Here is a 20,702-nt window from a genome sequence, read left to right on the forward strand (position 1 = left end):
GCCTACACCATGTGGACTGCAGTGATTCAAGAAGGCAACTCACCAGCACCTTCTCAAGGGGCAATATCTCAAGGATATTATTAAACGAGAAAGAATGCAGGAAATATTTACTAGGATGCTACCGGGACTTGATGGATTGAGTTATAAGGAGAGGCTGGATAGACTGGGACTTTTTTCTCTGGAGCGTAGGAGGCTGAGGGGTGATCTTATAGAGGTCTATAAAATAATGAGGGGCACAGATCAGCTAGATAGTCAATATCTTTTCCCAAAGGTAGGGGAGTCTAAAACTAGAGGGCATAGGTTTAAGGTGGGAGGGGAGAGATACAAAAGTGTCCAGAGGGGCAATTTTTTCACACAGAGGGTGGTGAGTGTCTGGAACAAGCTGCCAGAGGCAGTAGTAGAGGCGGGTACAATTTTGTCTTTTAAAAAGCGTTTAGACAGTTACATGGGTAAGATGGGGAAAGAGGGATATGGGCCAAACGCGGGCAATTGGGATTAGCTTATGGGTTAAAACTGGGCAGCATGGACAAGTTGGGCCGAAGGGCCTGTTTCCATGCTGTAAACCTCGATGACTCTAATTATGGATGGGTAATGAATGCTGGGCCTAGCCAGCAATACCCACATCCCTTCCATTAATTAAACCACGAGGCAATAGGGTCATAGTCATAGAGTTTTACAGCACAGAAAGAGGCCCTTCAGCCCATCATGTCTGTGCTGGCCACCAGCCATCTCATACTGTTTACCAGCAGCCTGAGACTGAGAGTGAATGGGGCAGATCACCAATAACAGAGGGTTGTGGGTCACCGCGAACCACTGTTAAATGTCACCCCATATCTTTGTTTAACCTCAGGGGTACCGTTCGTGCGCTGAGCGAGCTTCCATCCTCTTCTTCGTCCTGAACGACATGGGCAAGATCGACCCCATGTACCAGTTTGCCTTGGACGCCTACATTGACCTCTTCAACCTGAGCATCGAGAAGAGCAAACGCAGCCCCAAGCTTCAGGAGCGGATCGTCAACCTCAACGAGTACCACACCTACGCTGTGTACAGGTACCCGGCCAGCGCACACTCCGTCCAGTGCGGGTTCAGGGGCAAGCAGCGCGAGCACCATGAGAGTAGAATGTGCTCTGCCCATCCACTGCCACTCCTACTGGAACACACACCATCAGCTTCACTGGACAAAACATATTGCCTGTTTGAAAAGTGGGCACTGATCAGCCCAACATGGCATGTGGCGTTCACCCGCACTGAGGAGGAATGTTCCCGATGGTGGGGGGAGTCCAGAACTAGGGGTCATAGTTTGAGGATAAGGGGGTAAACCTTTTAGGACTGAGGTGAGGAGAAATTTCTTCACCCAGAGGGTGGTGAATGTGTGAAATTCACTCCCACAGAAAGCAGTTGAGGCCAAAACGTTGTGTGATTTCAGGAAGAAATTAGATATCGCTCTTGGGGCTAAAGGGATCGAGGGATATGGGGGGGAAGGGGGTGATCAGGATATTGAAGTCGATGATCAGCCATGATCAAAATAGGATAAGGCCTGTTCCTGCTTCGAGTTTCTTTGTTTCTGTGGACTGTGAGCTGGAGGAGTAAAGTTTATTTATTAGTCACAAGTAAGGCTTACATTAACACTGCAGTGAAGTTACTGTGAAATTCTCCTAGTCGCCACACTCTGGCGTCTGTTTGGGTCAATGCACCCTAACCCGCACGTCTTTCAGACTGTGGGAGAAAACTGGAGCACCCGGAGGAAACCCACGCAGACACGGGGAGAACGTGCAGACTCCGCACAGACAGTGACCCAAGCCGGGAATGGAACCCGGGTCCCTGGCGCTGTGAGGCAGCAGGGCTAACCCACTGTGCCAGCGTGCCGCCCCCTCAAAGGCTCGAAGGCCTACTCCTGCTTCTAGTTTCTATGGACTGTGAGCTGGAGGCGAAGGGGAAGATGGAGCTGGAGTCGAGAGCAGGTCTGAAAGATATATAAAAATCTTCATCAAGACTCCAGAGACCAGGGAGGGGGCAAGACGGAGGGGGCAGAGGCATGGGGCTGAAAGCATGGCTGCACTGGCTGGAGTTAAGTGCAGAGGGAAGAAGGAACAGAGCAGGGGCTGGGGGGGAAGGCGGGTTCAGGATATTGAATTTGATGATCAGTCATGATCATAATGAATGGCGGAGCAGGCTCGAAGGGCCGAATGGCCTCCTCCTGCTGCTAGTTTCTAAGTTAGGCCATGCTGGAAGGTGATCGTTAGGGTGATTGAGGGGTTCCAGTCCAGTCTCCTGTAACCGGCTCATTGCTGATATAAATGAGACCAAGGTTATTCTGTATCCTAATGCCTAAATAACCCATTAGACTGTAACCCCACTGTAATCAATCTGTTTCTTCCTCTGAGATCTGTTATTGGTGACCAATACAACTTAGTGTTCCTCCTTCTCAGTGGGAGTGTTTAAATTGCCCCAGTGGAGTGAAGCCTGATCCACCTGTCGCTCCGAGATACACGTGCCGAGGGCTCTTTGATCTGTGATTGATGGTCAGTTTAGCAGTGGGAGTGTTTAAATTACCTCAGTGTAGTGAAGTCTGATCCACCTCTCACTCCCTAGATACACGTGCCGAGGGCTCTTTGAGCGACACAAGCTGCTTTTCAGCTTCCAGGTGTGCATCAAGATCCTGGAGGTCGCCGGCAAGCTCAACATGGACGAGTACAACTTCTTCCTGCGTGGGGGTGTGGTGAGTCTGAGGGAGGGGCCGGCGGGGCAGTGAATGTGTACCAGGGTTTGAGTGTACCAGACATGGTGTGGTGTGTACTAGCAAGAAGGTGGTGAGTGTACCAATGGTTGTGTGTACCAGTGAGGATACAGTGAGTGTCCCAGTGTCTGTGTGGTGTGTACCAGTGAGGGTACAGTGAGTGTACCAGTGTCTGTGTGGTGTGTACCAGTGAGGATACAGTGAGTGTCCCAGTGTCTGTGTGGTGTGTACCAGTGAGGATGCAGTGAGTGTACCAGTTTTTGTGTGGTGTGTACCAGTGAGGATACAGTGAGTGTCCCAGTGTCTGTGTGGTGTGTACCAGTGAGGATACAGTGAGTGTACCAGTGTCTGTGTGGTGTGTACCAGTGAGGATACAGTGAGTGTACCAGTGTCTGTGTGGTGTGTACCAGTGAGGATACAGTGAGTGTACCAGTTTTTGTGTGGTGTGTACCAGTGAGGATACAGCGAGTGTACCAGTGTCTGTGTGGTGTGTACCAGTGAGGATACAGTGAGTGTACCAGTGTCTGTGTGGTGTGTACCAGTGAGGATACAGTGAGTGTCCCAGTGTCTGTGTGGTGTGTACCAGTGAGGATGCAGTGAGTGTACCAGTTTTTGTGTGGTGTGTACCAGTGAGGATACAGTGAGTGTCCCAGTGTCTGTGTGGTGTGTACCAGTGAGGATACAGTGAGTGTACCAGTGTCTGTGTGGTGTGTACCAGTGAGGATACAGTGAGTGTACCAGTGTCTGTGTGGTGTGTACCAGTGAGGATACAGTGAGTGTACCAGTTTTTGTGTGGTGTGTACCAGTGAGGATACAGTGAGTGTACCAGTGTCTGTGTGGTGTGTACCAGTGAGGATACAGCGAGTGTACCAGTGTCTGTGTGGTGTGTACCAGTGAGGATACAGTGAGTGTACCAGTGTCTGTGTGGTGTGTACCAGTGAGGATACAGTGAGTGTACCAGTGTCTGTGTGGTGTGTACCAGTGAGGATACAGTGAGTGTACCAGTGTCTGTGTGGTACCTCTAGATTTTAATGCAGTGAGGGTGTGGGGAGGAGTGGTCTATCGATGGAGGATTTGAGCTTATGAGGGAGGGATAGAAGTGGAAAGTTTAGATTGAATATTGACTTCCCATCGCGTTGATAAACATCACCGTCCTGCATTTATATAGCACCTCTAATGCATTAAGACATCCCAAAGTGATTATCAAACAAAACCTCATAACAAGCCCAAAGGAGATATTGGGACAGGTGACACTGGATTGGTCAAAACATCAGACTTTCAGGAGTATTTAAAATGAGGCGAGAGAGAGACATTTAAGTTATGAAGAGAGGTTGGATAGGCTTGGGTTGTTTTCTCTGGAGCAGAGAAGACTGAGGGCGACCTGATTGAGGTCAAGATTATGAGGGGCATGGACAGGGTGGATAGGGAACAAGATATGTTCTTGATTGGTAAGGGGATCAAACGTTATGGGGAAAAGGCAGGAGAATGGGGTTGAGAAACATATCCGCCATAATCGAATGGCGGGGCAGACTCGATGGGCCGAATGGCCTAATTCTGCTCTGATATCTTATGGTCTTATGGCCTTAGTTGAAGGGTCAGTTAGGAGGGGACGTAGGTTCAGTGTGACGGGTAGGAGGTTTGGGGGGATTTGAGGAAAATCTTTTTACCCAGAGGGTGGTGAGGGTCTGGAATGCGCTGCCCGGGAGGGTGGTGGAGGCGGGATGCCTCACATCCTTTAACAAGTACCTGGATGAGTACTTGGCGCGTCACAACATTCAGGGCTACGGGCCAAGTGCGGGTAAATGGGATTGGGTGGGAGTTCAGATGTTTCTCACATGTCGGGAGTTCTGGTGTTCCTCACATGTCGGGAGTTCTGGTGTTCCTGACATGTCGGGAGTTCTGGTGTTCCTCACATGTCGGGAGTTCTGGTGTTCCTGACATGTCGGGAGTTCTGGTGTTCCTCACATGTCGGGAGTTCTGGTGTTCCTCACATGTCGGGAGTTCTGGTGTTCCTCACATGTCGGGAGTTCTGGTGTTCCTCACATGTCGGGAGTTCTGGTGTTCCTCACATGTCGGGAGTTCTGGTGTTCCTCACATGTCGGGAGTTCTGGCGTTCCTCACATGTCGGGAGTTCTGGCGTTCCTCACATGTCGGTGCAGACTCGATGGGTCGAAGGGCCTCTTTTGCACTATTATTCTTTGATTAAGAGAATCCCAGAGCCCTGGAATGATTAAAAACGGGGATTTGAAAGAGGTCAGGGAACTTGCTGGGTTGAGGGGCCAGGGGAAGAGATGGGGGGGTCAGGAGGGGGGCAGGCCCCGGAGGGATTTGAAAGCAGTAAGATGGGAGGCGAGGTCAGAGCGGGGGTTACAGGGAGAGAGGTGGGAGATGAGCAGTTTGATTTGTGTTGAGTCTAACACTGTGGATGTGGTGCTTCGAGGAACATGTCCCGCTCTGGAGGCAGCTTTGGGCCTTACAGAGAGTGGGATGCTGCTTATTGAAAGGTTCTAAAGCTGATCTGTCGCTTGTTTCCCTGCCTCGGACAGGTGTTAGATAGAGAAGAGCAGATGGACAACCCCTGTCCTGGTTGGCTTGCGGACATCAACTGGGACAACATCACGGAGCTCGATAAATTGACAAACTTCCACGGAATTATGAATTCCTTTGAACAGTATCCCAAGGATTGGCATGCCTGGTACACCAACGCTGAGCCAGAAACGGCAGTGCTACCAGGTGAGTGTCCTCAGAGCTGCCCGAGCACAGGCTCCTACAGAGCGCCCTCCTCGTTGGCCTTGAGGACTAGGACGCTGCAACAATTGTGACGATAGGTAGGCCTAAAAGGTAGGGATGTGTTCGGCACAACTTGTGGGGCCGAAGGGCCTGTTTTGTGCGGTAGTTTTTCTATGTTTCTGTGCTGTGCCTTTAGGAAATGCATTTGTGTCACGTTTCTTGTACAGGATGTGTTTTAGCAGACAGTTCTATTAGCCGGTGCCGCTTTGTCTGTAACAGGCAGCCCTATTGTTACTGCAGCAGCATAATTGATCTGAATTGCTGCATTGTTTGTGTTAATCAGGACGAATGCAGTTCTGTTATTTTGGTATTTTCCCCTGGGCGGGACGTGGCAAACGCCACTAGCTTTCGGAGCGCTGCTAAACCTGTTGGACTTTAACCTGGTGTTGTCAGACTCCTTACTGTGTTTACCCCAGTCCAACGCCGGCATCTCCACATCAGGACGAGGCTTACACAGAGAAACCAAGTCACTTGCTGCTTGGAATTGTTAGAGAGAAGGTGCCTCACTTTCTCTCTCTGGATTTGGACACTGGGATCTGCCAGAAAATAAAGTCTCTCTGACGTTCTGCTGCTTGAAGATAATTCTTTCTCTGGAGGCTGCTGTGTGGGAGTCAGACGACAGGTGTCTGTCCGGAGGGGTTAAAAGGCTGGAAAGTAGCACCCACGTGAGCGTATATGTTGTGTGCTAACTGATTCTGAAGAAGGATTTATGTCTGTGGGGATATTGCTTACATTGGAACTATAGAGATAACTAGCAGTTAAGTATTTCAATTGGTAAAGTTTTGCTAATTCTTCTTGTTATATTCTAACTGTGTTCTTAAATAAAGTTTGTTTTATTAAAAGCTCCCTAGTGGGGCAGTCGAATCATACCTGGAGTGAAACACCTTATGCTCACACCAATGCTGAAATCAAAAACAGCACAGGAGCACAGTGGGTTAGCACTGCTCCCTCACAGCGCCAGGGACCCGGGTTCGATTCCCGGCTGGGTAGCACAGTGGTTAAACTGCTCCCTCACAGCACCAGAGACCCGGGGCAGCACGGTGACACAGTGGTTAACACTGCTGCCTCACAGCGCCAGGGACCCAGGGCAGCACGGTGACACAGTGGTTAACACTGCTGCCTCACAGCGCCAGGGACCCAGGGCAGCACGGTGACACAGTGGTTAACACTGCTGCCTCACAGCGCCAGGGACCCAGGGCAGCACGGTGACACAGTGGTTAACACTGCTGCCTCACAGCGCCAGGGACCCAGGGCAGCACGGTGACACAGTGGTTAACACTGCTGCCTCACAGCGCCAGGGACCCAGGGCAGCACGGTGACACAGTGGTTAGCACTGCTGCCTCACAGCGCCAGGGACCCAGGGCAGCACGGTGACACAGTGGTTAACACTGCTGCCTCACAGCGCCAGGGACCCGGGGCAGCACAGTGACACAGTGGTTAACACTGCTCCCTCACAGCGCCAGAGACCCGGGTTCGATTCCTGGCTCGGGTCACTGTCTGTGCGGAGTTTTGCATGTTCTCCCCGTGTCTGCGTGGGTTTCCTCCGGGTGCTCTGGTTTCCTCACACAGTCTGAAAGACGTGCTGGTTAGGTGCTAAATTCTCCCTCAGTGTAACCTGAACAGGAGCCGGAGTGTGGCGACTGGCGGACTTTCACAGTAACTTCATTGCAGTGTTAATGTCAGCCGACTTGTGACACTGATAAATATACTTTAAACTGATCTACACTCCCAGTCTCTCTCAACATTCCCAGCGACTAACTCCAATTGTTTATATCCAAGTCAGCCCCTGCCTTGTATTTCTGGGATGTTTTTTCCCAGCTGTATGGAGGCCAGTTCGTGAATCAACCAACTTTATCCTTCCTTCAGTCTGACCTTTCTCGTTAGATGGTTCTGTCCCACAGATCCTGCTCAGAACAGTTCCTCCATTGATAACCCCCACCCCATCCCTCCAGTGACAGTCCCCAGACACTGATCACCTTCTTCCCCCAACCCGCCTTGTCTCAGTAACCTCCCCCAGCCCCAACGGCCTTTGCAGAGTCGGAAAACACAGAACAGCGCAGCACAGAAACAGGCCCCTCAGCCCATTACAGCACAGGGACAGGCCCCTCAGCCCATTACAGCACAGGATCAGGCCCCTCAGCCCATTACAGCACAGGAACAGGCCCCTCAGCCCATTACCGCACAGAAACAGGCCCCTCAGCCCATTACAGCACAGGGACAGGCCCTTCAGCCCATTACAGCACAGGATCAGGCCCCTCGGCCCATTACAGCACAGGAACAGGCCCCTCAGCCCATTACAGCACAGGGACAGGCCCTTCAGCCCATTACAGCACAGGAACAGGCCCTTTGGCCCATTACAGCACAGGAACAGGCCCCTCAGCCCATTACAGCACAGGAACAGGCCCCTCAGCCCATTACAGCACAGGAACAGGCCCTTTGGCCCATTACAGCACAGGAACAGGCCCCTCAGCCCATTACAGCACAGGAACAGGCCCCTCAGCCCATTACAGCACAGGAACGGGCCCTTCAGCCCATTACAGCACAGGAACAGGCCCCTCAGCCCATTACAGCACAGGAACAGGCCCCTCAGCCCATTACAGCACAGGAACAGGCCCTTTGGCCCATTACAGCACAGGAACAGGCCCTTCAGCCCATTACAGCACAGGAACAGGCCCCTCGGCCCATTACAGCACAGGAACAGGCCCCTCAGCCCATTACAGCACAGGAACAGCCCCTTTGGCCCATTACAGCACAGGAACAGGCCCTTCAGCCCATTACAGCACAGGAACAGGCCCCTCGGCCCATTACAGCACAGGAACAGGCCCCTCGGCCCATTACAGCACAGGAACAGGCCCCTCGGCCCATTACAGCACAGGAACAGCCCCTTTGGCCCATTACAGCACAGGAACAGGCCCCTCAGACCATTACAGGACAGCAACAGGCCCTTCTGCCCATTACAGCACAGGAACAGGCACTTTGGCCCATTACAGCACAGACACAGGCCCTTCGGCCCATTACAGCACAGGAACAGGCCCCTCAGACCATTACAGGACAGCAACAGGCCCTTCTGCCCATTACAGCACAGGAACAGGCCCTTCGGCCCATTACAGCACAGGAACAGGCCCTTTGGCCCATTACAGCACAGACACAGGCCCTTCGGCCCACGATATTATGCTGAACATGATGCTAAATTAAACTCATCCCTTCTACCTGCCGTTGCTCCATATCCCTCTGTTCCTTGCATATTCATGTGCTCATCTAAAAGTCCCTGCACCACCACCCCTGGCAGCGCGTTCCAGATACCCACCACTGTCTGTGTAAAGAACTTACCCTCACATCTCCGCTGAACTTTCCCTCTCTCACCTTGAGTGCACGCCCCCCAGTATTAGACATTTCAAATCTGGGGGAAAGAGACCCTCTCTACACCTCTCATCGTGTTATAAAAGCAGGGGGGTGACGGTGGCTGGTTCTGCCCAGCAGAGAGTCTAAATGAGTGGGCGAGGGTCTGGCAGATGGAGCACAATGTTGGCAAATGTGAGGTCATCCATTTTGGTAGGAATAACAGCAAAATGGACTATTATTTAAATGGTAAAAAATTGCAGCATGCTGCTGTGCAGAGGGACCTGGGTGTCCTTGTGCAGGAATCTCAAGGAGTTGGTTTGCAGGTGCAGCAGGTAATTAAGAAGGCAAATGGAATTTTGTCCTTCATTGCGAGAGGGATGGAGTTTAAAAACAGCGAGGTTATGTTGCAGCTGTATAAGGTGCTGGTGAGGCCACACCTGGAGTACTGTGTACAGTTTTGGTCTCCTTACTTGAGAAAGGATATACTGGCACTGGAGGGGGTGCAGAGGAGATTCACTCGGTTGATTCCGGAGTTGAGAGGGTTGGCTTATGAGGAGAGACTGAGTAGACTGGGGCTATACTCATTGGAATTCAGAAGAATGAGGAGAGATCTTATAGAAACATATAAGATTATGAAGGGAATAGATAAGATAGAAGCAGGGAAGTTGTTTCCACTGGCGGGTGAAACTAGAACTAGGGGGCATGGCCTCAAAATAAGGGGGAGCAGATTTAGGACTGAGTTGAGGAGGAACTTCTTCACACAAAGGGTTGTGAATCTGTGGAATTCCCTGCCCAGTTGAGGCGACCTCATTGAATGTTTTTAAGACAAGGATAGATAGATTTTTGAACAGTAAAGGAATTAAGGGTTATGGTGAGCGGGCGGGTAAGTGGAGCTGAGTCCACGGAAAGATCAGCCATGATCTTATTGAATGGCGGAGCAGGCTCGAGGGGCCGAATGGCCTCCTCCTGCTCCTGGTTCTTATGTTCTTATGTAAAAGCAGGGGGTGAGGGTGGTTGGTTCTGCCCGGCGGGGGCAGCTTCTGCTGCTGGTTCTAATCCCCCTTTCTCTGCGTTTGTCTTCTTCAGTGGAATGGGATAACACCTGCAACGAGCTGCAGCGCATGCTGATCGTACGCTCCCTGCGACAGGACCGCATCGCGTTCTGCGTCACCTCGTTCATCGTCAACAACCTGGGCTCCAGGTTTGTGGAGCCGCCAGTGCTGGATATGAAATCGGTCAGTGAGTGACGGGGGTGCCAAACACTCAGATCAGTGCAGGCCGTCTCCCCGGAAGCACTAACGCCACCTCCCCCTTCCTCAACAGGTCATTGATGATTCCAACTCTCGCACCCCACTCATCTTCGTGCTCTCCCCGGGGGTGGATCCCACCAACTCCCTGCTGCAGCTGGCAGACTACTCGGGCATGGCTAGCCGCTTCCTCGCACTCTCTCTGGGCCAGGGACAAGCGCCCATCGCCACGCGAATGATCACAGAGGGTGTGTCCGAAGGTACGGCAAGCCGCGCGGCAATCTCAGTCCTGTCCCGGGATAGCACGGGAGGAGGGAGGCCGAAGGGCCTGTCGCAAAGCATTCACAGTATTGAAACAAGCCATTCAGCCCGATTGCACCAAGCTTACCCAGCTTCCCCTTCAATGTCTCTGCTCTGCTCACCTCAATCACTCCCCGTGGGGCAAGTCCCATGTTCTGTCCACTCCCCGTGGGAGCCGAGTCCCACATTCTCCCCACACCCCGTGGGAGCGAGTCCCACATTCTCCCCACTCCCTGCGAGAGCGAGTCCCACATTCTCCCCACTCCCTGCGAGAGCGAGTCCCACATTCTCCCCACTCCCTGCGAGAGCGAGTCCCACATTCTACCCACTCCCCGTGGGGCGAGTCCCACATTCTCCCCACTCCCTGTGGGAGCGAGTCCCACATTCTCCCCACTCCCCCCATGGGAGCGAGTCCCACATTCTCCCCACTCCTCGTGGGAGCGTGTCCCACATTCTCCCCACTCGCCGTGGGAGCGTGTCCCACATTCTCCCCACTCCCTGTGGGAGCGAGTCCCACATTCTCCCCTCACTCCCCCGTGGAAGCGAGTCCCACATTCTCCCCACTCCCCCGTGGGAGCGAGTCCCACATTCTCCCCACTCCCTGTGGGAGCGAGTCCCACATTCTCCCCACTCCCCCCATGGGAGCGAGTCCCACATTCTCCCCACTCCTCGTGGGAGCGTGTCCCACATTCTCCCCACTCGCCGTGGGAGCGTGTCCCACATTCTCCCCACTCCCTGTGGGAGCGAGTCCCACATTCTCCCCTCACTCCCCCGTGGAAGCGAGTCCCACATTCTCCCCACTCCCCCGTGGGAGCGAGTCCCACATTCTCCCCACTCCCTGTGGGAGCGAGTCCCACATTCTCCCCACTCCCCCCATGGGAGCGAGTCCCACATTCTCCCCACTCCTCGTGGGAGCGAGTCCCACATTCTCCCCACTCCCCCCATGGGAGCGAGTCCCACATTCTCCCCACTCCTCGTGGGAGCGTGTCCCACATTCTCCCCACTCGCCGTGGGAGCGTGTCCCACATTCTCCCCACTCCCTGTGGGAGCGAGTCCCACATTCTCCCCTCACTCCCCCGTGGAAGCGAGTCCCGCATTCTCCCTCTGGGAGCGAGTCCCACATTCTCCCCACTCCCCCCATGGGAGCGAGTCCCACATTCTCCCCACTCCTCGTGGGAGCGTGTCCCACATTCTCCCCACTCACCGTGGGAGCGGGTCCCACATTCTCCCCACTCCCCATGGGAGCGAGTCCCACATTCTCCCCACTCCCCGTGGGAGCGGGTCCCACATTCTCCCCACTCCCCATGGGAGCGAGTCCCACATTCTCCCCACTCCCCGTGGGAGTGAGTCCCACATTCTTCCCACTCCCCCGTGGGAGCGAGTCCCACATTCTCCCCCACTCCCCATGGGAGCGAGTCCCACATTCTCCCCACTCCCCGTGGGAGCGAGTCCCACATTCTCCCCACTCCCCGTGGGAGCGAGTCCCACATTCTTCCCACTCCCCCGTGGGAGCGAGTCCCACATTCTCCCCACTCCCCCATGGGAGCGAGTCCCACATTCTCCCCACTCCCTGTGGGAGCGGGTCCCACATTCTCCCCACTCCCCGTGGGAGCGGGTCCCACATTCTCCCCACTCCCCGTGGGAGCGAGCCCCACATTCTCCCCACTCCCCGTGGGAGCGAGTCCCACATTCTCCCCATTCCCTGTGGGAGCGAGTCCCACATTCTCCCCACTCCCCGTGGGAGCGAGCCCCACATTCTCCCCACTCCCCGTGGGAGCGAGTCCCACATTCTCCCCATTCCCTGTGGGAGTGAGTCCCACATTCTCCCCACTCCCCGTGGGAGCGACTCCCACATCCTCCCCACTCCCCGTGGGAGCGAGTCCCACATTCTCCCCACTCCCCGTGGGAGCGAGTCCCACATTCTCCCCTGGTTCTGGTCCTATTTGAAATTGAAACATCTTGTTGAAGCCAAGCTCTATTCTGGTTCCTGCAGCTTGACAGATTGTGTCGAGCCCTGTCAAAGCTGCTTGTTAAATGGCTCTCACCTTGGTTAAACCCCTCTCAGTCGATCATCCAGACAAACCTCGGGCTCCTCTCTTTCCCCCCGTCCCGGCAGACAGCTTCTCTGGAACGTGCACCTGTGCGGGTGTTCACTCTGCGGATTGGTGAAGTGGGAGTTTCTGTTGTCTGTGATGGTCACGGGCCTCCCGTGTCCAGGGGTAAGAGAGTGACCACGCTGAGGGAACACCAGCTGATCTGCTTCCTCTCTGTGTAACCGACAGGAAACTGGGTGTTCCTCGCAAACTGCCACCTCTCGCTCTCCTGGATGCCACAGTTGGATAAGCTGATAGAACAGCTGCAGATCCAGGATCCGCACCCGGACTTCCGTCTCTGGATAAGTTCCAGCCCGCATCCTGACTTTCCAGTCTCCATCCTACAGACCAGCATCAAGATGACAACAGAGCCACCAAAGGTAATCCCAGGAGCGGGTGTCTCCGTCCAGCCGTCACACGCCCCTCTCGCTGGTTCAATGTCCCCCCCAGCGTGCCCGGAGGTAGCAAATACCCAGTGAGGAGAGGGCGCCAGACTAGAGGCAGCTGGGCTGGGGAATGGTGAGGAGTTGGTCTCTGGGTTCAGCTTGATGCTCACGGTGAGCTTCTGGGCCATGACACACACCCTATTTGATTATGGATTCGTGGGACATGTGCGTCGCTGGCTGGGCCCAGCATTTATTGCCCATCCCTAGTTGCCCTTGGAGGGCAGTTGAGAGTCACCCCCATTGGCTGTGGCTCTGGAGTCACATGCAGGCCAGACCGGGGTAAGGACGGCAGATTTCCTTCCCGAAAGGAACCAGATGGGTTTTTCCCACAATCGACAATGGGTCATCAGTAGATTCTTAATTCCAGATATTTTTTATTGAATTCAAATTCCACCGTCTGCCGTGGCGGGATTCGAACCCAGGGTCCCCAGAACATTAGCTGAGTTCAAAAGAGAAAATGCTGGAAAGTCTCAGCAGGTCTGGCAGCCTCTGTAAGGAGAGCAAAGAGCTGGCGTTTCGAGTCCAGATGAGCCTTTGTCAAAGCTGTCAGCTCCTCTTCTCTCCTCATTGCCAGACCCGCTGAGATTTTCCAGCGTTTTTTCATTCCAGATTCCAGCCTCCGCAGTAATTTGCTTCGATCCATGAGCTGAGTTTCTGGATGTGATAGTTCAGTGAGATTACCACGAGGCCATCGCCTCCCCTGGTGGTACAGACAGCTCAGAGGTCCGAGCTTGATCTCCTCCGTCCCTGGGAGAGGGGACTGCTATTGCCACAAAGGAACATGCCCAGTGCCGGTCCCGCTCTTCCCGACTGACAGACTGTGCCAGCCTCTTCCACCCCCGCCTCTCCCGCTCCCTTTGGGAGGCGGCACTCAGCCGGAGCCCGGCACCATTTAGTGGGATGCTCCAGTGACTGGACGTGCAAACCGTGACGGTTCTCCAGAAGGCTCGAAGCCGGGCTCACTGGCCCCTTTTGCTAACGCTTGTCTCTCTTTCTCTCTCTCTCTCTCTCCCCCACCCCGGGCCACGCGCCCCCACCTCAGGGCATCAAAGCAAACATGAAGCGTTTGTACAACCTGGTGTCGCATCAGCAATTCAAACGCTGCTCCAAGCCCAGGAAATACAAAAAGCTGCTCTTTGCCCTGTGCTTCTTCCACAGCATCCTGCTGGAACGCAAGAAATTCCAGCAACTCGGCTGGAATATCATCTACGGCTTCAACGACTCCGACTTTGAGGTAGGCGTGTGTAATCAGAGTGACTGGGAACAGATTTACGGGAACCTGCCCTCTTCCCCACTCCACTCATTAATGTCCACACCATACATTCCAATTTCAACAAAATGTCTTTCTGCTCACCGAACGTGGCCTGCAGAGTGTGCCCCCTGTCCCATCAAACACTCCCAGGACAGGTACAGCACGGGGTTCGATACAGAGTAAAGCTCCCTCTGCACTGTCCCCCATCAAACACTCCCAGGACAGGTGCAGCACGGGGTTAGATACAGAGTAAAGCTCCCTCTACACTGTCCCCCATCAAACACTCCCAGGCCAGGTACAGCACGGGGTTAGATACAGAGTAAAGCTCCCTCTGCACTGTCCCACATCAAACACTCCCAGGACAGGTACAGCACGGGGTTAGATACAGAGTAAAGCTCCCTCTACACTTTCCCCATCAAACACTCCCAGGACAGGTACAGCACGGGGTTAGATACAGAGTAAAGCTCCCTCTACACTGTCCCCCATCAAACACTCCCAGGACAGGTACAGCACGGGGTTGGATACAGAGTAAAGCTCCTCTACACTGTCCCCCATCAAACACTCCCAGGACAGGTACAGCACGGGGTTGGATACAGAGTAAAGCTCCCTCTACACTGTTCCCATCAAACACTCCCAGGACAGGTACAGCACGGGGTTGGATACAGAGTAAAGCTCCCTCTACACTGTCCCCATCAAACACTCCCAGGACAGGTACAGCACAGGGTTAGATACAGAGTAAAGCTCCCTCTACACTGTCCCCCATCAAACACTCCCAGGACAGGTACAGTACGGGGTTAGATACAGAGTAAAGCTCCCTCGACACTGTCCCCATCAAACACTCCCAGGACAGGTACAGCACGGGGTTAGATACAGAGTAAAGCTCCCTCGACACTGTCCCCATCAAACACTCCCAGGACAGGTACAGCACGGGGTTAGATACAGAGTAAAGCTCCCTCTACACCGTCCCCATCAAACACTCCCAGGACAGGTACAGCATGGGGTTAGATACAGAGTAAAGCTCCCTCTACACTGTCCCCATCAAACACTCCCAGGACAGGTACAGCACGGGGTTAGATACAGAGTAAAGCTCCCGCTACACTGTCCCCCATCAAACACTCCCAGGACAGGTACAGCATGGGGTTAGATACAGAGTAAAGCTCCCTCTACACTGTCCCCATCAAACACTCCCAGGACAGGTACAGCATGGGGTTAGATACAGAGTAAAGCTCCCTCTACACTGTCCCCATCAAACACTCCCAGGACAGGTACAGCACAGGGTTAGATACAGAGTAAAGCTCCCTCTACACTGTCCCCCATCAAACACTCCCAGGACAGGTACAACACGGGGTTAGATACAGAGTAAAGCTCCCTCTACACTGTCCCCATCAAACACCACTGAAGAGTACCAAGTCTATCCAGGTCTGTTGAGTGGAGCAGTGGAACTCAAACACACTGTCTGTGCTGCAGGTGTCTGAAAACCTGCTCAGCATTTACCTGGATGAATACGAGGCGACACCTTGGGACGCTCTCAAGTACCTGATTGCGGGGGTGAATTACGGAGGCCATGTTACTGATGACTGGGATCGCCGACTGCTGACCACATACATCAACGACTATTTCTGTGACCAGGCTGTCGCCAGTCCTTACTTCAAGTAAGTTTCATTTTTCACTCTGTGAAGTGCCACCACTGCCAAAGACCCAGTGACATTCAGCCAGATAAATGCCTTTCAGTGGCACGGTGTAGCAAGAAATCAATGTTCCAGTTAGTGCGTTAACGAGGAACAGTAAACCTTTCTCCCTACTCGTTTTCCAAGAATCATTGACGCAGAGACAGAAGTAGCCCGCTCCCTCTGGCTACTGCTCTCACTAACCTTTCCCCAGAACACGCTGTTCAAAACTCTGCAACAACGAGTGCCCCAAGGTGTGGGGGACGTGGGAGTTCTGGCACTTTCTCCCTCACGGTGGCACAGTGGGTTCGCACTGCTGCCTCACAGCGCCAGGGACCCGGGTTCGATTCCCGGCTTGGGTGACTGTGTGGAGTCTGCACGTTCTCCCTGTGTCTGCGTGGGTTTCCTCCGGCTGCTCCGGCTTCCTCCCACACTCCAAAGACGTGCTGGTTAGGGTGCATTGGGCCGTGCTGAATTCTCCCTCAGTGTTACCCAAACAGGTGCCAGAGTGTGGCGACGAGGGGATTTTCACAGTAACTTCATTGCCGCGTTAATGTAAGCCTATTTGTGACACTAATAAATAAACTTAAACGGTGATAGGATGTGGGTCTGTGATTCCCCCACACGGTGACGGGACGGGGGTCTGTGATTCCCCCACACGGTGATGGGACGGGGGGGTCTGTAATTCCCCCACACGGTGATGGGACGGGGGTCTGTGATTCCCCCACACGGTGATGGGACGGGGGGGTCTGTGATTCCCCCACACGGTGATGGGACGGGGGTCTGTGATTCCCCCACACGGTGATGGGACGGGGGGTCTGTGATTCCCCCACACGGTGACGGGACGTGGGGGTCTGTGATTCCCCCACACGGTGATGGGACGGGGGGGTCTGTGATTCCCCCACACGGTGATGGGACGGGGGGGTCTGTGATACCCCCACACGGTGATGGGACGGGGGTCTGTGATACCCCCACACGGTGATGGGACGGGGGTCTGTGATTCCCCCACACGGTGATGGGACGGGGGTCTGTGATTCCCCCACACGGTGATGGGACGGGGGTCTGTGATACCCCCACACGGTGATGGGACGGGGGTCTGTGATTCTCCCACACGGTGACGGGACGCGGGTCTGTGATTCCCCCACACGGTGACGGGACGGGGGCGTCTGTGATTCCCCCACACGGTGATGGGACGGGGGGTCTGTGATACCCCCACACGGGGATGGGACGGGGGTCTGTGATTCCCCCACACGGTGATGGGACGGGGGTCTGTGATTCCCCCACACGGTGATGGGACGGGGGTCTGTGATTCCCCCACACGGTGACTCGGGGGGGTCTGTGATTCCCCCACACGGTGACTCGGGGGGGTCTGTGATTCCCCCACACACGGTGACGGGACGGGGGGTCTGTGATCCCCCCACACGGTGACGGGACGGGGGTCTGTGATTCCCCCACACGGTGATGGGACGGGGGGTCTGTGATTCCCCCACACGGTGACGGGACGGGGGTCTGTGATCCCCCACACGGTGATGGGACGGGGGTCTGTGATTCCCCACACGGTGATGGGACGGGGGTCTGTGATTCCCCCACACGGTGACTCGGGGGGGTCTGTGATTCCCCCACACGGTGATGGGACGGGGGTCTGTGATTCCCCCACACGGTGATGGGACGGGGGTCTGTGATTCCCCCACACGGTGATGGGACGGGGGTCTGTGACTCCCCCACACGGTGATGGGATAAGGATTTACTTTCCCATAATTTTGATCTCCTAACTCTCCCCATCATCCAACTGATGACAGCCTCTAATCCTGTGACTCTTGGTCGTGCCTGTCAGAGATGTGAGACATTTGCTGTTCTGCTGTGAATTCCCCAGTATGGGATGCCATTTTATATTCACCATGCTTTCGAGTGCATGGAGTTCATGTTTGTAACCTAGCCCTAATTTAATGATTTATTAAATCTTCTGTGCTTGAAGATTCCTTCCCCATACCCCACCCAAACAGTATTCTTTCTGTCGAGATCATTTCTAATGTGCATGCTTTGCGTTCCTCTCAGACTCTCCATATTGGATAATTACTACATCCCCAAAGATGGGGACCTGGAATCTTACCAAGAGTACATCAACATGCTGCCTGCGATGGAACACCCCGAGGCCTTCGGGCAACACCCCAACGCTGATGTGGCCAGTGAGATCATCGAGGCTCTCAGACTCTTCGACACCCTGCTGTCGCTGCAGCCACAGGTCACCACCGCTGGGGGCAAGGGAATGACCAGGGAGGAAAAGGTAAAACCCTCCGCTCGACAAGAGGGCACACTCCCTCACTCCCTGTGAATGTCACATCCCCAGCAAACCCCCACGGTGCGCACCCTCAGCGAGTCAGAAAATAACCTCTCCCCGCACTCCGCAACCCTCTGCTCCCGAGTGTGAACCTGAAATATCCCACGTCCGTATCGGGAGAAGAACGGGGATTGGATAACAAACAGGAAGCAGAGAGTTGGGGCATTTTCAAGTTAGCAGGCTGTGACCACTGGAGGCCACGAGGATCAGTGCTGGGCCCTCCAATATTTACAAGTTATATTAGTGACTTAGATGAAAAGATAAAAAGTAATTTTCTCATCCTGAAGGTGCGGGGTGGGGGGGGGGGGGGTGTGCGAGGGGTGGATTGGCCATGCTAAATTGCCCCTTAGTGTCCAAAGATGTGCAGGATAGGTGGATTTTCCATGGTGAATATGTGGGCTTACGGGGATAGGCAAGGGGAGAGGGCCTGGGTAAGATGGTCTGTCAGAGAGTCGGTGCAGACTCGATGGGCTGAATGGCCTCTTCTGCACTGTAGGATTCTATGATTCAATGAATCCGATGATACGAAGCTAGGTGGGGATACAAGCTGTGAGGAGGACACAAAGTGACTGCAAAGGGCTACAGACGGGTTAGGTGAGTGTGAAACAAGTTGACGGAGTGTAACGTGGGGAAGTGTGAGGTTATTCAGTTTGGTCTTAAACCTGTGACTCAGGGAGGCTTGGGTGTGAGCAAGCAGTGCAGCAGGCAATTCGGAAGGCCGATGGCATGTTGGCCTTTATGGCAAGGGGATCGGTGTGCAGGAATCACAAAACTTTGCTGCATTTGTACAGGGTCTTGGTGAGAACACATCAGGAATAGTGAATGCAGTTTTGATCTCCACATTTCAGAAAAGATGCACTTGCACTGGAGCTGGTACAGCGAAGGTTCACTCAGTAACTCCCTGGGATCACAGAGTGGGATGGGGGGTGGTTTGTCCTATGATGAGAGGCTGAGGAAATAAAACTTTTATTCTCTGGGGGTTTAGAAGAATGAGAGGTGACCCCATTGAAACGTACAAAGATTCTGAGTGGGTTTGACAGGGTGGGCCCTGAGGGATTGTTTCCGCTGGCCCGGGGGGAATCTGAAACACGGGGGCACAGTCTCAGGAGAAGGATTGAGACTGGGAGAAATGTCTTCACCCAAAGGGTTGTGAATCTTTGGAATTCTCTCCCCGGGGGGTGCTGTGGATGTTCAAACAAAAACAGAAAATGCTGGAAAATCCCAGCAGGTCTGACAGGATATGTGGAGAGAGAATAGAGCTGACGTTTCGAGCCTGGATGACCCTTCACAGGAGCGGCAGGGTGGCACGCTGGGTTAGCTCTGCTGCCTCACAGCGCCAGCGACCTGGGTTCAATTCCCGGCTTGGGTCACTGTCTGTCTGCACATTCTCCCCCGTGTCTGCGTGGGTTTCCTCCGGGTGCTCCGGTTTCCTCCCACAGTCCAAAGATGTGCGGGTTAGGTGGATTGGCCGTGCTAAATTAACCCGAGTGCCAGGGGGACTAGCAGGATAAATGTGTGGGGTTGTAGGGATAGGGCCTGGGTGGGATTGTGGTCGGTGCAGACCCGATGGGCTGAATGGCCTCCTTCTGCACTGTAGGGATTCTATGGTTCTTGATTGATCAGAGCTGGGTGCGGGTACTCCATCATTGACTATATTTACCGCTGTGGGACAGGCAGATTTTAGATCTTTCGGGGAATTAAGGGATACGGGGAGCGGTTGGGAGAATTGAGTTGAAGACCAAGATGAGCCATGATAGTATTGCACGATGGAGCACGCTGGATGGGCAGAATGGTCTACTCCTGTTCCTGTTCCTTATGTTCAGGGCTATTCCCCACAGCCAAAATCACTAAAACAGATTGGCTGGCCCGCATCACGTTGCAGTCTGTGGGATCTTGCTGTGCGCAAATTGGCTACCTTGTTTCCTGCATTACCGCGGTAACAGCACCTCAGTTAGAGATTCCTTCAGTAGCTGGGAAGCAGGTTGCGTAACGGCGCACGGTGTCCTCACTCTGTCTTGTCACTAAAGGTGCTCGAGCTATCGGCCGATGTGTTACAAAGGACCCCCGAGGATCTGGACTATGAAGGCACGTGTCTGATGCTGTTGGACGACAACTCGCCCCTGAATGTCGTACTGCTGCAGGAGATCCAGCGTTATAACATTCTCCTGGAAATCATCAGGTAGGAGCAACACTTGGCTGATCATTCCCTCGACACTGTCCCCATCAAACACTCCCAGGACAGGTACAGCACGGGGTTAGATACAGAGTAAAGCTCCCTCTACACTGTCCCCATCAAACACTCCCAGGACAGGTACAGCACGGGGTTAGATACAGAGTAAAGCTCCCTCTACACTGTCCCCATCAAACACTCCCAGGACAGGTACAGCACGGGGTTAGATACAGAGTAAAGCTCCCTCTACACTGTCCCCATCAAACACTCCCAGGACAGGTACAGCACGGGGTTAGATACAGAGTAAAGCTCCCTCTACA

At 54.0% G+C, this 20,702-nt stretch overlaps 1 protein-coding gene across 1 annotated transcript in view; it reads left to right on the forward strand.

The window, feature by feature from the left end:
- dnah2 (dynein, axonemal, heavy chain 2) overlaps positions 1 to 20,702 on the forward strand; it is a 232,295-nt gene that overhangs the window by 199,242 nt on the left and 12,351 nt on the right. The window contains exons 73-82 of the mRNA XM_078200892.1: positions 851 to 1,050; positions 2,593 to 2,719; positions 5,284 to 5,470; positions 9,956 to 10,104; positions 10,193 to 10,376; positions 12,699 to 12,889; positions 13,998 to 14,189; positions 15,675 to 15,859; positions 17,930 to 18,158; positions 20,240 to 20,391. Coding sequence (XP_078057018.1) covers positions 851 to 1,050; positions 2,593 to 2,719; positions 5,284 to 5,470; positions 9,956 to 10,104; positions 10,193 to 10,376; positions 12,699 to 12,889; positions 13,998 to 14,189; positions 15,675 to 15,859; positions 17,930 to 18,158; positions 20,240 to 20,391 — 1,796 coding nt within the window. The remainder of the gene's footprint in view (positions 1 to 850; positions 1,051 to 2,592; positions 2,720 to 5,283; positions 5,471 to 9,955; positions 10,105 to 10,192; positions 10,377 to 12,698; positions 12,890 to 13,997; positions 14,190 to 15,674; positions 15,860 to 17,929; positions 18,159 to 20,239; positions 20,392 to 20,702) is intronic.

Source organism: Mustelus asterias, chromosome 31 (assembly GCF_964213995.1).
Source record: "Mustelus asterias chromosome 31, sMusAst1.hap1.1, whole genome shotgun sequence".
Lineage (NCBI taxonomy): Eukaryota > Metazoa > Chordata > Chondrichthyes > Carcharhiniformes > Triakidae > Mustelus > Mustelus asterias.